The sequence below is a fragment of the Ovis aries genome, chromosome 1 (assembly GCF_016772045.2).
Source record: "Ovis aries strain OAR_USU_Benz2616 breed Rambouillet chromosome 1, ARS-UI_Ramb_v3.0, whole genome shotgun sequence".
In the NCBI taxonomy this organism is placed as follows: domain Eukaryota; kingdom Metazoa; phylum Chordata; class Mammalia; order Artiodactyla; family Bovidae; genus Ovis; species Ovis aries.
In genome coordinates, this window is record NC_056054.1 from 165,647,790 (window position 1) to 165,672,291 (window position 24,502).

At 40.1% G+C, this 24,502-nt stretch overlaps 1 protein-coding gene across 12 annotated transcripts in view; it reads left to right on the forward strand.

Moving 5' to 3' along the window:
* The window catches only part of LNP1 (leukemia NUP98 fusion partner 1), a 44,449-nt gene extending 24,789 nt beyond the window's left edge, over positions 1–19,660 (forward strand). For 11 of the 12 annotated variants that reach the window (XM_060416629.1, XM_060416627.1, XM_060416630.1 and 8 more), the window contains 3 exons: positions 2,072–2,269; positions 12,694–12,924; positions 17,150–19,660. In XM_060416629.1, coding sequence (XP_060272612.1) covers positions 2,111–2,269; positions 12,694–12,924; positions 17,150–17,299 — 540 coding nt within the window. In that variant the 5' untranslated portion in view covers positions 2,072–2,110 and the 3' untranslated portion in view covers positions 17,300–19,660. Of the gene's footprint in view, positions 1–2,071; positions 2,270–12,693; positions 12,925–13,606; positions 13,800–17,149 lie in introns of those variants that run through there. The other variant, XM_060416631.1, reaches the window with a different exon arrangement.
* Positions 19,661–24,502: the final 4,842 nt, after the last annotated feature.

Sequence of the window (24,502 nt, forward strand, 5' to 3'; positions counted from 1 at the left end):
CTTGGGCTTCCCTGGTGACTCAGTTGGTAAAGAATTCACCTGCAATGTGGGAGACCTGGGTTCAATCCCTGGGTTGGGAAGATCCCCTGGAGAAGGGAAAGGCTACCCACTCCAGTATTCTGGCCTGGAGAATTCCATGGATTGTATAGTCCATGGGGTCACAAAGAATCAGACTCCACTGAATGACTTTCGCACTCAGAAGTGCAAGAGGCAGATATTATTCAAAGAGGTTTTAAGATGAAGTCCTATTTCCTTTCCCCTACAATACTTTGAAGTAATTAGATATTATCTGCTCTGGGTTCTCCACCCCCTGCCCAGATTTTTTTTTTTTCCCAGAAATTGGAAGAAAACAGTTTTGTCTTAAGAGAAACAGAAAAAAAGAAGTCCCTCCATAGTCATCTTTTGTGGACAAACCTGGTTCTGTTTCCCCAAGGAAAATTATCTGATTTCTTTCTTTAATGACAGAGACAACCAACAGTGATGATATAGAATTATATATTTTCCTTTCTCATCTGGGTCACTGAGAAGCCAGGCTTTCTCCATTCTTTAATAAAAATATTACAAAGTAACAAGCATGAACCCTGTAATTTAAAGCAAACAATAAAAATATAAGCCATCTTGTGCACTGGTTACTTTCCCTTAGTAGGGTAAATTGTAGCATAGTACTCTAGGAACATTGGTTATAGTTAAGTCAATTTTTACAGCTCAAGGAAGAAACTTTATATGGAAAATGTCCAAGAACGCTTCTATTTAAAAATATAAAATTTATCAAAACTTTCTTGGAATACTGGCAGAACAGTGGAGAGAACCTGGGCTTACTTCTTGCTTCAAACTTGGCTATGCTGCTCAAAAGTAATTTCACCTTGGGAAAGTGATGATCTATAAATGAAGTTCCCTCATCTATAAAATATGATGAAAATACCCCAAGCACAGGTTTGTTAATAATGAAAATAACATATGTAAGATACTTGACGCCATACCTGGCACAAAGTAGGGGCTCAATAAATGTAATATTCTCCTTACCTTAGGGAAGAAAAAGCCTACTCAGAGAGACTCTAATGTTCATAGAAGCTCTATTAATAACAGCCCCAAATGGAAACAACCCAAATATGACAGCCCCAAAAGACCATCAATAGTAGACTGACTTTTTAAAAAGTTGATAACCATACTGTACAGTACTATGTAGCATGAACTATTGTTACTATAAAAGTGAGGATAAACCTCACTAACATAATGTTGTGACACAGAATAATACATACTATATAATTCCATTGAAAGGTCCAAACAGGCAAACTTAACCTACAGTGATAGAGGTCAGAAATCTTAACCTTTTGGAGGGAGATGAGATTAGAATGGGGAAAGAGGGAGACTGCCAGGGTACTGGGAATGTCTTCACTGAGTAGTTGTGGGTCATTAGAGGGGTATATGTATGTTCAAATTCATCAGACTGTACACTTAAGATTTGCACATTGCATATGTATATCCTTTACCTTTGTACATGTATAAATAGCACATCAAAACAAAAACAAAAAAAACCTTTTTGCCCCAGGAGCTAGATTTTATTTCAGTATCAAATTTATTTATTAGGAGAATCTGGCTCTAGATATGACATACCAATAGCCGGCGATCTTGCAGGCTGCAGTCTGTCCCTTGTAAGTGGCCCCGTTTTAGAGCTGGCCTGGAGCTGACAGGCATGTTATGAGGGTCATGCTCTATCACCATTGACAGCTGGAGAGGCCATCACATGCCATCAGCAACAAAGCACAGGGAAAACCAGGCAGTGGACTGTACTTCCCACCCTTCGGCTGCGAGGCACAACCCCAGCAATGGAAGGATTAAAAAGCCTCTCAATTTAAAAAGACAGGGGGAGGGGAGGGGACTGTGGGCTGCACAATTTATAAATAGACATTACCAGAGGCTGCCTGATTGTGAAGTGGTTGTTTAGTAAATCTTTCTCCTTTAAGGATTCCATTATAAGAGACCATTTGAAAACATCAGTTTCGTTTTGTCTCTTGGGGAGATCCTGGGTTTCATCGAGTCAGCCCTGTTGGGTGATATTTCTCTCTGCTAGATTTAGGGACAGGCCTTGGATATTCTGAAGCACCTTTACATGGAGCACAAAGATGACGATGATGATGATGATGTGTCTTTTGCCAAATGGATGAGCAGCTTCTGGGGTCACAGCTGGATAGAGGAGGATGAGCGAGGAGTCCGGGACCGCCGTGGATCACAAGACGCCAGTTACAGGAAAAGCTCCCTGCCCTGCCCAGTGAGTTGTTACAATGGAACCAGGGGAGAACCAAACTAGGGGAGGGGGTTTCTCTTTGATTTTTTTGAGGGTCCAATGATATAAAGTTTTCTTTGGTTGAAATGAGTGCTTCCAAACCTTTTTTCATACTCACAAAAAATCCCTTTTATCATTTTATCTTGTCCTCCAAGGGACCCGATTTTCATCTATTAAGTAATGATTCCTTCACTTTTAGCAACCTAAGATATATTTAACTGCTACTCAGAGCTCCTGATAAGCCTGGGATAATCCTATTGAGAGGTAATATAATTCGAGCCAAAGGAAAGAAACCTGATGTTATAGTCTGTGTAGCACTGGTGTGGATCACTGTTTGATTTCCAGCAGTCTTTTTTTTTTTTTCCAGCAGTCTTTTTGAAATACTGAAAATAGCTCCACTATTTGGTGGCATCTAAGGAATTGGGGATTCTACTTAATAAATCACTACCTCTGATCAATTTGATATACTCTTTCTTCTGGTTCTCATTTAGTTTCCTGGTGGGAGAGAAAGCCAGTCTTCTACCACCCTCAGCGCTAGTTTTCCATGGCTAGGCAGGGGACAGGAGAGCTCTTGAGGGGGGAATGGGTGGACCTGACCAGGTGTGGACTCGGCAGTGGGTATACGTGCACTTAGAATTCCAGGTACCAGAGAATATTTCCCCAACCCCCTGCTATGCTAACTCCAGAACCAAATAAGGTTTGGGAGTGATGTTATTTTATTTTTAGCTCTGAAGTTCCCAGAAGCATAATGTATGTGAAGTATATTAAAGCATGTAAAGCAGTCTTTTACTCCCAATGATCAGCAAGTTTGAGGAATGAGACCTCTTTGAGACACAAATATTTGAAAATAGTTCTCTTAAAAAGCATAATCAGGGACCAAGTATGCATTTCAACACTTCACTGAAATTCAGGTTCTTTAAGTGAAAAAGGGCAGAGGTTGCACTGGAGGATCTACAAGAACCCTTCTAGTCTCACTTTCCACAATTCCGTTATAAAATAAACCCTTGCTTATTATGCTCATGTTTTAATCTTTTATGGCCCACACTGAAGGAGGTATTCATAATGAGTGAACCAGGAATATGACTAGTGTTTAGCCAAATAGTGAGAACCAGAGAGAAACAAAGAGAAAAATATGGGGTTCACAGTTTGTCACAACAGCCCTTTGGAGCCACCAAAATATGAAAACAAATAAACACGACATAAAATATAGCTTCTTGAATAGATTTTAGCATTTATTAGACTTTAAAAACTAGGATGATCTACCTTATTTAGAGAATCCACTTGTGGGTTGCAGTGTTGTTTGCCTTAAACTACTGGAGAATAGCAGAATTTCTTTGTATAACATTTCTAAAGAGGGTCCATATATCTTTTCCTGCTCATACTGGCTTTGGGCATTTGGCCAAGTTAACCTGTTTAGGTTCTCTGAGTTGACAATTCCATAATTAGCAGACTAGCATGCGGAAAGCATGTGTTTATTTAAGGAAATAAAAGCACAGGTGAAACATGACGACCTAACTGAGTAGAGAAAGCACAAAACACAGACGCAGATTGGGGGACCCCGGGCAAAATAGGCAGAGTCCTGGAGAATGGAGGGCCTGCTTCTTCATCCCTACTCACACAATGCCATGTATTTTTGAAGTGAATATGTAGCTGGATACTTAACTTTTCCTGACTCTAAAATGTGCTCAAATTTTTCTTACTTTAGAGATATGAGAACAATTAGGTTTTCAAGTTTTGTGTTTTGCTTTGAGCTCAGAAAAAATAACTTAAAAGAAAAAAGCTTACTCTTAGCGTTATCTTTTTTTTTCTCTCCCCACTGCTCCACTCAAAGGCTCCTCCCTTGTTGCAACCTGTTAGTAGCCTACATCCATCAGTTTTATATTCATGCAAATAATTTTCCCCTTTCCTATTTGCATGTGGTTTCACTATGGCTCTTCAGCCTCACGATTCTTGCAAAACCATAGTGATGGACCATTAAATCATTAAACATATTTATTGAACACCGACTGTGCGCCAGTTGTTGTTCAAGGCACAATAGGATTACAGGGGAAAAGAAGACATATATGGCTTCTTCTGTGCTTGTGGCCTGTCCAAGCTAGTGGAAAATACAAATTTGGCAGAAACAATGAGGTAGACAAGGTATAAAGCTTGCTCCATCTTAGAGAACCCTACTACTTTTGGCGTCTACTGATAGTAGAAGAGAGGAAACAAGTCCATGGAGCGTTATGATAAAAGCTCCCCAGTAGAATTGTCTCTGGTGCCTGAAATTTATTACTAATTTCTTGGATTATAGAGAACACATGCTACTTTTTGACAAGACTCATTATAATCTGTGATTGCTGATTTACATCAAATTAAAAACCTAACTTTACTGTCCTGAGGTGCTTATGTGAAAAAAAATATATTTTCTTCTTTCTCATTATTGAACAAATCTTCGACCCTCCATTGTCACATGAATACAAACTTGAAGTAGAAAAATCTCCATATCCCTTATTTATTCTACTCAGTGAAAGTGAATTTTAAATAGTTGATTTGACTTTCTAGTCATCTTCAGATTAATGTGGTTCTCTTAGCCTTGTTCTACACAGTTAGGGCCTAGTGGAAGTGAGGATTATGCCGGATGATAGACCTTTTCAAGGGGGAACTGATTCCCTGGCCTTGGGCTTTCTCAGTGCTTCTTCGATGCTCACATAGGTACAACATGTGCTGGCCCACATCGTATCATTTGAGAGGGTTCAAAATAAACCTCTTACCTATCTGCACCCCAAGGGATTTTTTTCCCCTTTTTAAAAACAACCACCTTTAACTAATTTAATATTCTGTCTTTATAGTCTCAATTTAAAGCTGCAGAAGTGAAGTGAAGTGAAAGTTGCTCAGTCATGTCCGACTCTTTGTGACCCCATGGAGTGTATCCCACCAGGCTCCTCTGTCCATGGAATTCTCCAGGCCAGAATACTGGAGTGGGTAACTGTTTCCTTTTCCAGAGGCTCTTCCCAACCCAGAGATCGAACTCAGGTCTTCCGTATTGCAGGCAGATTCTTTACCATCTGAGCCACCAGGGAAGCCCAAGAATACTGGAGTGGGTAGCCTATCCCTTCTCCAGCAGATCTTCCTGACCCGGGAATTGAACCAGGATCTCCAGCATTCAGGCAGATTCTTTCCCAGCTGAGCTACCAGGGAAGAAAGCTGTAGAAGATATATCTAATTTTAATTTTTTTCCCCTGATTGACCTTATGGCAGAAAGTGAAGAGGAGCTAAAAGCCTCTTGATGAAACTGAAAAAGGAGAGCAAAAAAGTTGGCTTAAAGCTCAACATTCTGAAAACGAAGATCATGGCATCCGGTCCCATCACTTCATGGGAAATAGATGGGGAAACAGTGGAAACAGTGTCAGACTTTATTTTTTGGGGCTCCAAAATCACTGTAGATGGTGACTGCAGCCATGAAATTAAAAGATGCTTACTCCTTGGAAGAAAAGTTATGACCAACCTAGATAGTAATTCAAAAGCAGAGACACTACTTTACCGACTAAGGTCTGTCTAGCCAAGGCTATGGTTTTTCCTGTGGTCATGTATGGATGGGAGAGTTGGACTGTGAAGAAGGCTGAGCGCCCAAGAATTGATGCTTTTGAACCGTGGTGTTGGAGAAGACTCTTGAGAGTCCCTTGGACTGCAAGGAGATCCAACCAGTCCATTCTGAAGGAGATCAACCCTGGGATTTCTTTGGAAGGAATGATGCTAAAGCTGAAACTCCAGTACTTTGGCCACCTCATGCAAAGAATTGACTCATTGGAAAAGACTCTGATGCTGGGAGGGATTGGGGGCAGGAGGAGAAGGGGATGACCGAGGATGAGATGGCTGGATGGCATCATGAACTTGATGGACGTGAGTCTGAGTGAACTCTGGGAGATGGTGATGGACAGGGAGGCCTGGCGTGCTGCGATTCATGGGGTCGCAAAGATTCGGACACGACTGAGCGACTGGACTGGACTGAACTGACCTAAGGGTTGTTGCACACTCTCGCCACTGTAGTATTTCACTGCAGTGGTGGTTCTCCAGTAGTTGCTCACTACAGGGGTAGGGTGGGCCTTGGACCCCTTAGAGGGTTTCTCACACCTGAAGAGAGGGGAATGCCCTAAAGTTTCTTGACTAATGTGGTTCCTTGTTTTTCAGCTTAAATTTGTATTCCATTTCAAGAGGAGACAAACTTGATCCAGAGAAATTAGTAATAAATTTCGGGCATAAGTGGCAATTCTACAGGGGAGCTTTTATCGTAATGTTCCCTGGACTTGTTTCCTCTCTTCTACTATCAATAGATGCCTAGATAGAGGAGTTTCTGGGAAGGCAGCAGAGTGGAGTGAGTAAGAGCAAGGGCTCTGAGGTGCCTCCCAGTGTTTCCTACTGGCAGCATAGCCTCTGTCTCAGAGTCCCTCTGTGTAAATGGGGTTGATGAAAACAGGTCATACATGATGCAGGTCTTGTTAGCATTCAGTGAATAATGTGTGCAGTGTGCTTAGAACAGTGCCTGGCACCTAGTAAGCACTTTTCCTCCTCCTCTCTTTCCTACCTCCTCTCCCTCCTCCTCCTCTTTTTCCTTATGTGTCAGAGTTTAAATTGTCTTTTAGTTTCTCTAAAGGAGGTCCAGTGGATGGTATTGGCCTACCATTTTACCAGTTGAACACTTGAATCTTTTTTCCTGATGCTGTTTCCGTATAATGCTAGTTGACTAATTTATAAATCTCTTGGCTCTGTTGATGTGTGTGATGTGTGTGTGAAGTTGCTCAGTCGTGTCCGACTCTTTGCGACCCTGTGGACTGTAGCCCGCCAGGCTCCTCTGTCCATGGGATTCTCCAGGCAAGAATACTGGAGTGGGTTGCCATTTCCTTCTCCAGGGGATCTTCCCAACTGAGGGATCAAACCCAGGTCTCCTGCTTTGCAGGCAGACGCTTTATCCTCTGAGCTACCAGGGAAGCTCTGTTGATAGGCAGTTAATATTCCTTATATAAAATTCATTTAGACTATTTCCTAAAGACCTACAAATTATTATTACTTTTGTAATAGGATTTTGTTATAACTGGTACATTATTTAAAGCCATGTTTCACTTAGAATGAATCTGTTGCTGTTGTTGAAGATAAAAGTTTGGTATTATTAATCTGATTAAGGGGCTTCCCAGGTGGCTCAGTGGTAAAGAATCAGCCTTCCAAGCAGGAGATGCAGGTTTGATCCCTGGGTTGGGAAGATCCCCTGGAGAAGGGAATGGCAACCCACTCCGGTATTCTTGCCTGGAAAATCTTATAGACAGAGGAGCCTGGCAGGTTCCATTCTGTGGGGTCACAGAGTCAGATGTGACTTAGTCACTAAACAACAACAACAACAATAATCCAAGGAAGAGATGTCTTATGCTTAAGCATTTACCTCTCCATAAAGTCACTAGTCATGTAAGTCTTAGGCAAGTCTCTTAGCCAAACTAAGATTCGTTTTCCTCATCTGTGAAAGGGGAAGAATGATTCCCTTGTAGGATTTGTTCAGACATTAGAGATAAGGCCTGGTCCCCAGGGTGCCTGATACACACAGTGCACTAAGATTCAACATGGGCCTCAATTATCTCAACACCTGGATCTTTTCCCCACTTATTTCTCATCATGCTCAGGTGCTTGCATTTACTCAGAGGGCAGGAGGGGTACAATTGAAGGGTGATTATAATTAAACCCAGAATAAAGAACTTCAAGTAGTTCTTGGAGTGAAGGTGTTACATAACTATATTTTCAAAAGGCAAGAACCTATGGCTTGGAGTCAAGAGTGCATAGGATTTTTTTTTTTTTTTTTTTGACAGAAATGGTTTTTTGGCATCCCTGTGGGAAATAGCAAGGTTGTTCAGAGCACTATTTTCTAGTGAGAGTCAGCACTATTAACTCCTGGGTGGTAACTGTTCCACAAGTCCATGCCTGCTGCAGGCTTTGGAGCCTGGGAGCCGGGGAGCCTATGTCATGAGCTCAGAGTGTGGGGGATCCCATGCCTCACATGAGGACCTGCATCACAGCACAGGAGATGGATGGATCAGGTTGATCCATGGACATGGAGGTGACATTCCACACCTTGGGAAAAAAAAAAAGCTATTTAGGGCATTGATTCAAGTCTTTGTGGGGGAAATTGCATTAGGAGGGCATATAGAATTCCAATAGTAAAGCTTGCTTACTAAGAAAACACTTTTAAAAGTGGGAAAATTTCCATGTAACCAATTCGAGTGCTTTTTATGTGTGTTTATTTATTTTTAATCAAAGGATAATTGGTTTACAGTATTAAGTTGGTTTCTGCATTTGAGTCAGCCACAGGTATACACGTGTCACCTCCCTCTTGAACCTCCCTTCAGCCTCCCTCCCCATCCCACCCCTCTAGGTTGTCACCAAGCCCCAGTTTGAGTTCCCTGAGACTTACACAAATTCCCATTGGCTATCTATTTTACATATGGTAATATGTTTCTATGTTACCAATAAGAGTGCTTTTAAAGCTTGTTTCTCACAAGCTTCCACACCTAAACAGACTAGCTGGAAATTTCATCTGACGTAAGGAAATATTAAGGGTACGCTTTATTTACATTGTGATGGAAACCCCTGCCATTTTTTTATGCCTCTCAATGGAAGAGAACATTTATACGAACACATACATTTCACTCCCAGTCTCACATCTTTTGAATTTTATTTTTAAGATTTTTGATGTGGTAAGAACATGTAACAAGAGATTTACTCTCTTTGGCAGATTTTTAAGTATACGATACAGTATTGTTACCTTTAGGCACAATGTTGTACAGCAGAACTCTAGAACTTATTATTTATGTGTTTATTTTGGGGGCACCGTGAGGCATGTGGAATCTCAGTCCTCTGACAAAGGGTGGTACCACGCCCCCTGCAGGGGAAGCGTGGAGTCTTAACCAGTGCACTGAAATGTTATACCTGTTAATTAGCAACTGCCCCAGTATACCCCTCTCCAGCCCTTGGCACCCACCATTCTATTCCTTGCTTCTAGGAGCTTGACCATTTCTGATATGTCATATAAGTGGAATCATGAAGTATTTGTCCTTCTGTGTCCCAGTCTCAATTTTTTAGCGTATTCTTCTTCTTTTTTTTTTTTTAAACTGACAATATAATAAGTGATCAGTATAGAAAACACGTACAATACTAAACAGGAAAAGCAAGAAAATGACCCCAGATCACAGACAAAGCCTTTTATCACACTTAGGTGTGTTTCAGGGTTACCCATCTTATGATGTCCCCTGATTTCCAGCCCCTCGTTGCCTTTCCATCCCAGACTCCCCACTCCCCTCAGGCGCTCCCCACCAGGCCTCCCTTCCTTCCACGTCAGCAGGCTCTTTCTGTGGCAGGGCTTCTGCACACATGGTCTCCTCCTTAAGCGTTCTCTGCTCCCTAATGAACCCTGCTTATCCTTCAGGTTGTCGCTTAATTGTCATACCTTCCAGAAGTCTCTCCTGATTCAGCTACCCCAACACCCACCCAAATATATGAGGTTTTACTCTACTGTACCCTCTCATTTTACCCTGGACATTCCCTTTATAGCATTTGACCAAGGATGCCGGCATGTGCCCCATTTATTTAGCATTTATCTCCCATGTAGACATATGATCTGAGAGGGGGACACTCTGTTTTGCTCCTCAATTTATCTTCCACCAAGTACCACGTCTGACCTACAGTAAATGGACCAATATGTACAGACTTACCTCATGTATCTTAGCAGTTTTATAAATCTTTAACCATATTTCTGATTATTGTTTGAGAGCGAGTTTCTAGATGTATGTATTAGCTTGCTCAGGCTGCCATAGCAAAACACCACAGACTAGGTGGCCTGAACAACAGATATTCATCTCCTCACAGCTCTGGGGGCTGGAAGTCCAAGATGAAGGTGTCCGCAGTTTTGGTTTCTTCTGAGGCCTCTCTCCTTGACTTGTAGATGGCCATCTACTGCCTGTGTTTTCACGTGGTCTCTCCTCCATATGAGTATGTCCCTCGTATCTCTCAATTTCTTCCTCTTGTAAGAACACTAGTCAGAGTGGATTAGGGCCACCCTGATGGCCTCATTTTAAGTTAATTTTTAAAGGCCCTACCCCCAAATACAGTCACATGGTGAGCTATTCACATGGGGCTTCAATATGTGAATTTGGTGGGGCAGGTTGGTGGGGAGGGATGACGCAATTCAGCCCATGTGCAATGAGGACCTTATTTTAAGCCTTTTGATTCATATTGTCAACAGCTTTTCAAGAAAGCTGTATCCATTTATAGTCCTGCTACCAGCAAGGAATGACAGTGCCTATCCCCTTGCACACTTGCTAGTGTTAGTATTATTAAAAAAAAAAAAACAAAAACCAACAACAACTTTTTTTTTTTTGCCTGAAAGGCAAAATTGTATGTTCTTTCATTTTAATACAATTTTTGACTACTAATAAGCCTAAACAGTTTTCACCACTTGGTATTTCTTTTTCTTTCATTCTTTATACTTTTATTCATTGAACGTATGTTTAATAAACTCATGCTGTGAAGGCAGCAAAGTGCTGTGTACTGAGTTTCTAGGAGAGAATGAAATGTAGCCCTCAACACGGTGGAGCACACAGTCTACCGGAGAAGAGAGACGTGTAACAAAATTAACCAAAAGATCGACAACAGTTGTGAAAAGTGTCCTGAAGAAGTATGAGACCTCAGGAAGAGTCTAACAGTGCTTCCGGGGCCTGAACCAATCAAGGGGGTAGGCAAGGCTTTCTGGGGGGTGTGGTTTCCATTGTGAGTGAAGTGCGATTAGCCGGTGATGACGTGAAGGGGTGGGGGTCACAGCCAGAGAGGACCTCTTGTGAAATGCCTGTGCTGGCTAGGAGCAAGTGAGCTGGAGGAAGTGACCAGTGAGGCTGTGCCCCTGAACAGGTGAGGGTGGTGCAAGATGAAGCGTGATGGGGTGTGTTTGTTGAGGTTGTTTTAACTATGCTGGCTGCTGTGGGGAAAGTGAAATAAAGTGAGTAAGAGTGAACCCAGGATAGCTCCAACTAGGAAGGAGGCTACTACTGTAATCTGGGCGAAAGGCAATGATGACTTGGATTAGGGTAGTAGCAGTGGCACTGGAAAAAAGTCAATGGTTTTCAGAGACACTTGAGAGGTGGATTCTACTGACTTGGCAATTGGATGTGGAAGGTGGCCCAAGCAACCAGGTGAATGGTGGTGCCTTTTCCAAATTGAGGGGCACTTGAGAAGCAGGTTTGGGGAGGAGAGGCAATGAGTTTGAATTTGGACGGATCAGGTTGTGTGCCTATAGGAAACCAAGAGGAGAAGTTTTGAGCGGGCAGAAGTTCGGAGAAGTCAGTATAAATGAGGAAACTAGGGTATAGATAGAAATTGAAGTCTGGGGGTGAGACATTTAGGGAGACAGTGTTAAATGAGAAAGCAAAGGAAGGGAAGGAGGACTGGTTTAGAGTGCTGGGGACTCCAACAGTTGTGAGCAGGTAGAAGGGAGAAGTGAGCAAACATCTAAAACACAGTGGCAGAAAGGTAAAGGGGAAACCAAGAAGGTGCCATGGCAGAAGGCAAGAGAAAGACTGTTTCAGAATGGCTCCTAGGCACCTGGGTTGAAAGCTACAGAAAGAACGAAAGGCTAAAACATGCACAGCATTTGGCAACATGGAGACCAATATCCTAACGTGGTTGCAAAAGCTGGATTGGAGTGGTTTGGAGAGTGAGAGAAATTGAGAGAGCAAATGTCACAATTCTTTCAAAAGTTTGGCTTCTCTGAACTCTGTCTTTTAATCATTTTCCAGTTGTTGTTGATCATTTTCTATTGCTGTCATTGTGTTATCTGACCTCTATGTTTGTATGTATATGTGAGTATACTTATTTATCTTCAGAGTATTTATTACATATTAGTAACTTGTAGCAAATATTTTGTGTTTTTTGTCCACTGCATAATTTTATGTTTTCATGTTTATTAGCTTTACTTGTGTAATTAAATTAATTTTTTTCCTTTTGGCTTTTTCTATTGTTCTTTGCTCTTAGAAATTCCTTCTCCATACAGAAATCACACAACTATTCATCTTTGTATTATTTTTTTTAATGTTTATGGCTTTAAAAAATTTTTCATTTGATTATTTTGAAATTTTTTTTTTACATGTCAGTTTAAGGCTTGGGACACTTGATTATACCACCCTAATGATACAGGAGCAACAAAGCTTATCTTGGGATATTTAATGTTTTGACCAGTTGACTCCACTGCCTCACTGCTGTAGAAAGGTCCTACTGATCAAGAAGATAAAATTTCAGTTCAACATGAGATTCGTTTGGTTAGTAATCTATGGACATTCTGTCTCTGTGCTAATATTGTGCAGTCTCTTTATATTGTAACATTTTTTATTCTGTGTTCCCAGTTTCCTGTGCTTCCCAGAATGATGTCGTCTGCCAGCCATCCTAGAAGGTATTCTTATGAGGACCAGGGATTTCGATGCCACACTCAAGCGCGGGATCACAGAAAGTGCTCAGGGGATGGGTCATTCAAGGAGCCACTGGAATCAAAAGGAAGATCCCATTCCAAAATTCAGTCATTTTCAGACTCCTTTGAACAGCAACTGTGCTTTAGAACCAAACGTTCCGTCTCTTTGGTATGTAACAGAGTTATTGAATATTTAAGCTGTCTTAGAAAAGGAAACTCAAAGGGAGGAGAACAAATCTAACTTCTTATTTACAATTTGGCATTGAGATCTTTCAGAGAAGGCAATGGCACCCCACTCCAGTACTCTTGCCTGGAAAATCCCAGGGACAGGGGAGCCTGGTGGGCTGCAGTCCATGGGGGTCACACAGAGTCGGACATGACTGAGTGACTTCACTTTCACGCATTGGAGAAGGAAATGGCAGCCCACTCCAGTATTCTTGCCTGGAGAATCCCAGGGGTGGGGCAGCCTGGTGGGCTGCAGTCCATGGGGTGGCACAGAGTCGGACATGACTGAAGCAACTTAGCTGCAGCAGCAGCAGAAGCATTGAGATCTTTGGAAAATGACACCCATTTTAGATAGCCCAGATGTACATAAAAGTTTTAAATTATTATTATTTAAAGACAGCCGGTGTAGGAAGAATTCCTGAAGAAGTACTGGCTGGAATGTTTTGTTACCAATGTCCTCTAGTTCTTTGAGACTGTTTCTATCACCCTTATTACAACTAATTGTGATTTGTTCTCCTTTCACTATCTGAAGAAGAAAAAACTGTCCCTAATGCTCTTGTCCTCTCCTATGTAATCTGGTAGGAAATAGTTTGTGATGGCATTGTGCCCCCTGTATCTTTAAAAAGCACAGGGGAGGAACTCTCTGGACACCATGGAGAGCAGGAGCAGGAGTGGTCACAGTGGCCTCGTGGGAATCCAAGTGAGGCATAAGGGAAACACAGGCAGGAAACACAGGCAGGAAACGGGGGAAGAATAGAAGCACCACTGATGACGCCCAAACTGATACATAAAGGACCGAACTAGAGACCAATTAATTGGAGGTTAGTTTTTCAACTTTGCAATGTGTTCACTGAGCAGCCTTGAGCAACATACTTCTTTTTTGGTGGGTCTTTGATTTTGGTTTTATTTTGCAAAAGAAGAATAATGGTATGTTTCTGCCATGTAGTAGATGGAGTGAATAAGTAAGGCTAGATCCACCTGGATCTTGAGCTGTGCTCTGTGACTGGCTGGGGAAGACACTCAGGGGCTTCCCACCTCATGCTCCCGCAAGCACCATGCTTTCTGCCTAGCTGAGATGGCTGCTGGGATTGTCACTGTGCATTTTTGCTTCACGGTGGCTCTTCACTTTTGTCACAGTGACCTTGTATATCTATGACTCCCCTTCAGTAAGTGCTATCTCTACTGGATCAAAAAAGGAATAAGGAAGGAATAGTGAACAGCTGTCACTTACTGTGTCTAAACCTTATTAAGGGTTTCTATTTTTGTCTTTTTTTTTTAATACTTTTTTTTTTAGATATGCTTTCAGACTTTTGGATATGCTTATATGCTTTTAGGTATGCTTTTATTCCTGCCAAAAGCTCATAATGTGAATCTAATCATGAGGAAATATCAGATGATTTCAAACTGAGCTTCATTCTAAAACATAACCAGCCAGTCTTATGAAAGATAAAGACAGCATATGCTTTCATATTTTTTTTTAGATATGCTTTCAGACAAAGTTGCAAGAATAGTGCCAAGACTACACCTTTCACCTAGATTCCCTCTAAACGTGAACGTATTATCCCATTTACGTTTATTCTCTCTTTCCTTCCCATCCCCAAACAATGGCACAAGGATATAAATATAGTATGGTAATTAAACTCAGGAAATGAACACCAACACAATGTCTTATCTATTGGCCTTATTCATATTTTTCCAGTTGTCCCAATAATATTTTTTATATCAAGATTCCAGATCATGTGTTGCAACTGATTTTTGTGTCCCTTTAAGCTATTTTATTTCTGCAGCAATGCCTCAGTCTTTATCTTTCATAAGACTGGCTGGTTATGTTTTAGAATGAAGCTCAGTTTGAAATCATCTGATATTTCCTCATGATTAGATTCACATTATGAGCTTTTGGCAGGAATAAAATATTTTTTCGCATCTATTTCCAAACTGCTTGTTAAAGTCATTAATTATATTAATCAGGGAACTGACTTGCTTTAAATTCTTTCTAGAATAAGGAAGAATATAAATATGTTTTGAAAAAAGTTTTAATCAGAACAATTCTTTGTTGATTCTGATGGCCACAGAAAAAAATCATGTCATCTGTTTACATAAGTGTGTAAAGTTGAAATCAATTTTCTTACTTAAAGAGATGTCATTACCTTATCCTTAAAATATAATAATGTTTGTTTCATTCGTTTCTCAAGTTCTTCCTTTTGAGTGCCAAGATAACCAAGGCAGCCTTTTCAACTTTTTTGCCTCAAGAACTCTGTTCATAGTTATATGTAGTTGGCCCTCATGTCCTTGGGTTCTGCACTTGTGAACTTGGGCATCCATGCATTTTGGTACCTGTAGGTGGTTTTGGAACCAGTCCCCTTGAGGATACTGAGGAACAACTGTATAATAACCTAGAAACCTGCTAGGAATTTACAAAATCATTAAAACTTTTTTCCTATTATGTGATCAATATATATGATAAATAATTTTAAATTAAATATTTTAAATTTTATGTTATTTTTATATTCTAAAAATTTTCTTCATTCCAAATAAAACAATTTGGAAAATGCATACTTTAAAACATTTTTCTGTTTAACAGTTAATGCAGTTTTCTGAAACTAACTACATTAAAAATTGTGATTTGTCAGCAAATTTAAAAATGATGTATATTACCTTTTATTTGGGGGCCAAATGTATAGTACTATGTAGATTTAAATTTTACATCTTTTAGCATCAAGAAGAGCCAGAAAACTGCTTTTTGATCTGTTCATGACCAACAACATGAAAGTTTTTCCTTTTGACATTGAAAAACTCAACTGGCTTTTAAAAATAATTTTTCTCACTTTGTTTCTAAGTGATAAGACAAGAAAAAATATTTCAGGTCATTATTATGAGCAGTTTTCACATAGTCTTTATTCTCAATGAGGAAAAAGCCAAATTGCAAATAATCATCACTGTATTTTCTCTGTTTTATGCTGTTCTTATAAGGATTAGGGACTTTCCTGGCCGCTAAATATGAATTTTGAGCAGATTGATGGATTTAATACAAGTGCTAGAACTAATGAAAATAATCTGGAGGCACATTTACAGGGCTAGTACAATTTTTAAGCCCCTCTTAACCTGTATCTCAGCGTCATCATTTGTTTTGCTTTCTGATTTTGACTAGTGGACCATTATAGATAGAAATGAGATAATCTCAGTATGAAAACAATTTAACACTGTACAGAGGATAACACCCCCTCAGTAACCAGACATCCCCATAACTCACCCTGCGGGGCTAGTCATGCCCTTGCTCATCTGAGTGCCACTGCTTATGTTCACCTCTTAGGCACTCAGGAGTTCTGCAGCATTTCCAATTCAAGTGGATGATGGGGGAATCATGATTTCATTTATTTAAAAAACTGAAGTGTAAATAGATACCATCACCACATTTATCAGTACTCGTCTTTTGTAAGTAATTCCTTTGAAAGTAACCCTCTGACCATGGAAACCATAGAGGCACATCTCCCCCCTTGCCCCCAGTCTCTACACCGTTCCCTATCACGTCACGCTATTTATAGTTATCATTACATTTATAACTGCCTGTTATTTTTTGAATTTCCTTTCAGTCTTATTGGTTGATTGTCTCCCTCCATGCAGGTGTAGAATCTAAGAAGTAGGGTCTCTAGTCTAGTTGGTGTCATATCGCCCCATCCTAGAACAACAGTATGTGTTCATTTGATCATTGAATGTGGACCCCTGGACAACTAGTTGGGGAATGTTAGTGTGGTTGAATGTCATTCTTGACACTTCATTCTTTACCTAGTCCTTATCTGAAAACTTACTGCAAAGCCTTAGTGACCGTGAGGAGGTTAGAATCATTCAATGTATGATTCCCTTGCCACATTCTTTTTCAAAAAGTACCAGAAGAATATTAATTTTACTGTGAAATCACATCCCTTTGTGCCTTAGAGGCAGAGTCATGTGCAGGCTGAGTGTCCTCCACAGACCATCTGCTGATGCCCAAGGCCTCTCTTCCTTTATTTATGACTAAAGCTTTAGTAACACCTCTAGGCTTGTGCTAATTTATTACTAAAAACCAAGATGTGAAAGTTTCCTGAATGATTAGCGTTTTGTACATTTCTGATAATTAGGAAAAATGTTGAATGTTGTCAGCTATCTACCCTTTTCCAACCCTTCTTTATCAGGGACCTGAGAGCAGAAAGGAGAGAAATGAGAGAGAACACCGGTTTCTGGAAGTGAGGTCTCGCAAGAAAGTGGAGGAAAAAAGGAGCTCTAGGGAGGAAGAGCACGGAGGAGTGTACCTGCCCACCCTGTCTGAAAAAGCGCTCAAATAACCCTTTGCTTCCACACCACGACTACCGATGCTGCTGTGTTTTTTGAGCCCCAATTTACCAGACCCAGGAACGGTACCTGTAAGAGGGTCTGCAGATGCTGAGTGACTCAGGTGGGTGGTTGATTCAGCTGCTCCCCAAGACAGCTTGCATCATACCCCACCTGCTTTTCAGAGTATGAGCTGCTCTGTTGCCCTTTTAGGGAAATAAAAAGAATAAAAGGTATTTTAATAGAATAAAGTTATTCTTGAAAATATAAAGAGAGATATTTAAAGAGCCACCTACACATCTTCACCAACCCTTCTTCCACATCAGCCTCACAAATAATCTTAAATAAAAGTCATTGGTGTGACTCGAACTCCTTACTAGAAGTTATTATATATGTCTAATGGCCATTATTTAATGAGAACTGGTAATTAAAGGTGCCAGGTACTATGTGGAGAGTTTGAATGCATGACCTGAAATAGCCCTCACCTCTCCCGAGGTGGGGTGTAGGCTTTTTACTTGCTGGCAGAGGAAACTGGAGTTTAGGAAAGTTCCGTCTTTCACTGCTGAGGTGGTAATCAGAGTTAGGGCCAGAGCTCAGCTCATTCTGACTCCTGTTCCTAACCTGAGGCAGGACATCTTTTTCCCTTTGGCAGTGGGTCCTGACTTAGTCTGTGTATGATTTGCTTGTAAATGGACCGATGTGAATGAGAAAAGCAGGACTTGGAAGTGGGTTATAGTTTTGATGATGAGAACTTTTAAGACTTACTGCAACTTTCAAATATACAATACAGTATTGTAGACTATCGTCACCTTGCTGTACATTACACCCCATGACTTATTTGAAACATATGGAATGCTTCACACAGACCTGCACGTCACCCTTACACACGCGCTGTGCTAATCTTCTGTGTGTCCAGAGAAGTTCCAATTTACTGTATGTGCTGTTGAAGCAGGCACTTTTTATTCTTTTTCCAGCTTTATTGAAGTATAATTGATGAATAAATTTGTGTATATTTAAATTGTTCAGCATGATGATCGACGTGTATGTATATGACATTTTTTGTGAAACCATCACCACAGTCAGGTTAATTAAACACATTGAGCCCATATTCTATTTTTTTTCCCTAGAAGAAGAGATAGTTGAAATCTCCCTATTTATTCTTTTTTTAAAAATTAAAAAAATTTTTAATTGGAGGATGATTGCTTAACAATGTTGTGTTGGTTTCTGCCATATAACAATGTGAATCAGCCATAAGTGTATATTATATACATGTATATATATATGTCCCCTCCTCTTGAACCTCCCTCCGCTCCCCATCCCACCCCTCTGGGTTGTCACAGAACGCTGGATTTGTGCTCCCTGTGTCAAACAGCAACTTCCCACTGGCTATCTGTTTTCCATACGGTACTATATAGGTTTCAGTGCCGCCCTCTCAAATCCGTCCCACCCTTTTCTTCCACTGCTGTGTCCATAAGTCTGTTGTCTATAGCTGGGTCTCTCTTCCTGCCCCCTATTTATTCTTTATCTCTGTCTTGGATCTTTAAATGCCCAAGGGTAGCAAGAATCTCTATTTTGTAAAGAAGATCTCCCAGAACTATACCACAACTGATTGCTTATGTAAGAACAAACTAACTTTGGCATAGTTAGTAAAAAAGAAAGAAAAAGAGAAGAGGAAAACAGTGAAATAAAAGTAAAATATTGATGATCATTAACTGGCATTCTTTCAATTCATACAACTTGTTAGCTTCACCCTTTTGGGTTGATACTTTCATGTAGCCTCTCAGTGATGCTTTTTCACACAAGTAATAGAGGGCTTCAGTGTAGTGCCTGGTGTGTTTGCTACCAAGGTGGAGAATGGGACCTGACCTGCCTTTGAGGCTTGTGTTCTGCTGTCATTGTAGGGGAAATACTGGTTTCCCCACCTTTGCTTTGGGTACTTTTCAGTCTTGCTAACCAAATTTTAGAAGTAGGGATGATCTATGCATTGCTGTGGCCCCAGTACAAAGGTCTGGGGAGACGTGGCCCACCCATGGGAAGGAGAAATACCTGGAGTTCTCAGGGAGTGTTGGCTGGCTGACTGAGAGAGTAGCCACCTTCCACTCCAGCCAGGATATGCGTGAAGGTTCTTCCCCTTCGAGGATGATGATACCTGGAAAAATCAGAATTAGGAATTTTATTCAATATTTTATCAAGTTGGAGGAAAGTCCATTTTCAGCACATTTTCAGGACCATTGTACATGCAAGAGGGGGGACTCTCTGAATATGACTTTGCCTATTTATTGCCTTTTTAAAATTTGTTTCAAAATAAAACAATACTTGTCGTAATAAAAATATAAAATAAAGAGAATAAAAATTAAAAATTCTTATTATACTTACTCAGAGATATACTTTATTTTCTGTCTTTTCATAATATTATCTATGTGCACAGATACACGCACACGTTTATTTCTAAACATGAACTCATTTCCGTTAACAATATGTCATAACATCTTTTAAAGTCAATAAAATAGTTGAGTGCATACTTTTAATGGTTATTACAAAGGAAACATGCTTAGAATGTGCTCGTCTTTTCTGTCTTGAAAGTTTCCCTCATAACATATCAGCAGGTACCACTTTTAATAGCCAATAGTTACCACCCTGGCCTTCCCTGGTGGCTCAGATGGTAAAGAATCTGCCTGCAATGCAGGTGACCCAGGTTTGATCCCTGGGTTGGAAGATCCCCTGGACAAGGGATTGGCTACCCACTCCAATATTCTTGCATGGAGAGTTCCACGGACAGAGGAGCCTGGTAGGCTCAGTCCATGGGGTTGCAAAAAGACAGACATGGCTGTGACTAACATTTTTTTCCCTGAGTTACCACCTTAGCTATCTCTTCTTTCACAGAAAACTTCCTGAAGAGTATCTATTACATTCCCCCCTGAATTTTCAGTCTGTGCCAATGTGACTTTTATCCTTACCTTCTTTGGAAGCTGTTCTCTTCAAAGTCACTCTTGTCCCCTCTACTGTCAAATTGTATGAAAACATTGCTCTACTTCTTTAGCTTGACTATCTGGCAGCTTCTGACATTGCTGACCACTCTCTCCCTTCTGAGGTCCTCTCTGGTTGTTATGATCTGTATTCTCTGGTTCCTTGGACTTCACTGATCATTCTTGGTTAGTCTTTATTGAGGAATCCTTAACCCTTAAATGTTGGCTTTCCTCTAGGCTTTGTCTAGGCATGTGTTTTAGGCATATGTCTGACTCCCTTTATTCTTTTTGAGCAATCTCAAACATTCCCATGGGGTCAGCTACCTATGTGGTGTGTTATTCATTCAGTCATGTCCAATTGACCTCATGGTCTGCAGCCTGTCAGGCTCCTCTGTCCATGGAATTCTCCATGCAAGAATGCTGGTGGGTTGCCATTCCCTTCTCCAGAGGATCCTCCCGATCCAGGGACTGAACCCAGGTCTCCTGCCTTGAGGGAGATTCTTTACCATCTGAGCCACCAGGGAAGCCCCAAATGGCCCCTAAATCTCTTCCTGTGATGCAGACCTTTCTCTTGAGCACCACACCCACACACACAACTGGACCTTAGACATATATCTAGTTGCAGTTTTCATAGGCATTGCAAACTCATTTTTAAATTAATTTTATGGTCATACCACAAGGCTGGTGGGATTTTAGTTCCCAGAACCAGGATTGAACCTGGGCTCTCAGCAGTGAAATCATGGAGTCCTAACCACTGGACTGCCAGGAAATTCCCTCAGACTCACTTTTAAAAAGTAAATGATTATTTCTTGCCCCCTGTCTTTCCCTCCTCTTATGTTCCCTATCTCAGTAAATGGTTATTATTATTTACCAGTTGTCAACTAAGAACTTGGTTCAGTTTGAAACCATCTTATACGCTTCTTTGGTTCTCCATTCCAATAATCATCAACCTCTGCTTATTTTGCCTCTAAATATCACTGCTGCTGCTGCTGCTAAGTCGCTTCAGTCATGTCCGACTCTGTGCGACCTCATAGACTGCAGCCCACCAGGCTCCGCCGTCCCTGGGATTCTCCAGGCAAGAACACTGGAATGGGTTGCCATTTCCTTCTCCAATGCATGAAAGTGAAAAGTGAAAGTGAAGTCTTAGCAACTCCATGGACTGCAGCCTACCAGGCTTCTTCATCCATGGGATTTTCCAGGCAAGAGTACTGGAATGGGGTGCCATTGCCTTCTCCACTGGGACCTACTAAATTCCATTCTCACTGCCACCACGTCACTTCAGGCCCCTTGATTGCAACAAAGATAATATATCTTGCCTTGATTCCAACAAAATGATGTCTTCCCTGACCAGGGATCAAACCTGGGCCACCTGCATTGAGAGCACAGAGTTTTAACCCCTGGACTACCAAAGAAGTCCCTCCCCTGTTTTAATGTGGCTATTAGAAAATTTAAATTTACCTCTCTGTCTCATTTCTTTGGGGCAGTACTGATCTTCACCCTGACTTAATTCTCTAAGCCTTTTTTTGTATTACTTGAATTTTATTTTGTAAATTCTAGGGAGTTTAAAAAGAATTGGAATTTGATTAACCTATGGTGTTACTTTTTGGGTTAACTGGCCTAATAGTAGTTACAACATTTTAAAGTTTATTATACTTGATTCCTTCTTTCCTCCCTCTCTCTCTCTCTCCCTTCTCTTCTGTGCTGTAGTATAACTCATGTGGGTTTTAGCATGTAATGATTTATGTACACGTCTGTCTGCCCATCTAGACTGTGAACTCTTGAGTTCACAGGAACCATATCTTAATCATCTTTTCATTCCCAGAGCCCCATAGGTGCCTATCTCATAGTACTGAGGCTATATATATATATATAGTCTGAGAGTGTGACTCTGAACAAACAGAGTTCTATAACTTGAATAATTCTGCCTATTTTAGGCAAGAAACTGTCATAGATTACTCTCTTGAAATGAAAAATTGAGTTTGTAGATAATATTCACCCCTCCATGGAAACTCTTTTACTTGTATAAACAACACCTGTCACACTTTCAAATAATGCAGAAGCATATAAAATAGAAAGTGGCTGTTCTCCAGAAAACACCAGTGTCAGAAATGAAATGAACACGGTTGAGCGTTACTGTGAAGGCACACTGGTTACTCTGCTCTAGGGGGCAGACTTGAGCTGACCTTTGGACGGTGATGCTGGACACAGAGAAACCTCCCTGTTGGGCAGTGACAAAATCACTCCCATAGCTTTCAGACAGAAAGGAGAACTGCAGCGTTTCTTACCAAAACTTTTGGAGGTTGGATTAATCTAATTAGACACTGGGTAATTTTTATGACATTAATGTATTTAAAGGTACACGAGGGGGAATGATGAACTGGTTTTCTCCATGGGGCACAAAAAGAGAAAGAAGGCATAAAACACTTGTGCAGATGATTTACATTTACACAATGGGAGATTTTAAACTAGCAAAGGGAGGGATTAAAAATACTATTTTCTTTGTCTTTGAAGTTTTTAATAGTCTTTTGTAACCTGGGATTATATAACTCTGTTTTGACTGAAATCCTGCTAACTTTGGAGCCAGTTATAGAATTGACTGAGCACAGTTCGGCCCCATCTGCATGTATGGAGATGTGAGGGAAAAACAATGGTGAATGGTGCAGCCACTGTGGGCAAGCGTATGGAATTTCCTGGAAAAATTAAAAATAAAGCTACCGTATAATCCAGCAATACCACTTCTGGGTATTGATATGAAGGAAACAAAACAGTAGCTCAAATACACTTATGCACTCCCATGTTCACTGCAGTATTACTCACAACAGCTAAGGCGTGGAAACATTCTAAGTCTCTACTGATGGATGAATAGATAAAGAAGATGTGGTATATATATATATACCATACACACACACACACACATATATACACATCATATATATAAATACCATATATATACCACATATATACCATATATATATACCATATATATACCACATATATGCCATATATATCATATATATACCATATATATACCACATATATGCCATATATATACCATATATATACCACATATATGCCATATATATATACACCATATATATACCACATATATGCCATATATATATCATATATATACCATATATATACCACATATATACCATATATATACCACATATATACACCACATACATAAACCACATATATACCATATATATACCATATATATACCACATATATACCACATACATACACCACATATATACCATATATATACCACATATATACCATATATATACCACATATATACCATATATATATATACCACATATACATACATACATACATACATATATATATATATATATATATATATGAAATCTTGCCATTCATGACAACTTGGATGGACTTTGAGGACATTAAGTTAAGTGAAATAAGTCAAATAGAGAATGACAAATACTGTATGATTTCACTTACATATGGAATCTCAAAAAACAAGTTGGGATGGGGGGTTGTGGGGAGAATGGGGGCAGGCCAGGTGTACAAAATGGGTGAAGATAGTCAAAAGGTACAAAGTTCCAGCTATAAAAAATTAGTCACAGGGTGTAATGTACAGCATGGTGCCTATAGTAACAATATTTAACAATATTGTAAAACATATTTGAAAGTTCCGTAAAGAATAGATCTTAAAGTTGTTATCACAAGAAAAACAAATTTTGTAAGTGTGTGGTGATGGATGTTAATGACATCATAGTGATCTTTCCACAGTAAATAAAAATATCAAATCATTGTGTTATACACCTAAAACCAATATAGTGTTACATGTCAATTGTACCTCAACCCCTTCTCCCAAAGCCAAAAACAAAGAGAAAACGGATTGGTGGTTGCTTGAGGTGGGGAGTAGTGTGAGTAGGCAGTGGGTGAAATGGGTGAGGAGAGTCAAAAGGTACAAACTTCCAGGTATAAAATAAGACCTGGGGATGTAATGTACAGCATGGTGACTATAGCTAACAATTCTATACTGTATAAATGAAAGTTGCTAAGAGAATGGATCTTAAAAACTCATCACAAGAAAAAGATTTGTAACTGTGTGTGGTAGTGGATATTAATTAGACATTGTAGTGATCATTTTGCAATATACAGATATAGAGTCATTATGCACCTGAAATGAGTATTATGTTATAGGTCAATTTTATCTAGATTGAAAAAACAAGCAAACAAGCAAAAATCAATAGTGAACTGTGAAGCTCCTTAATT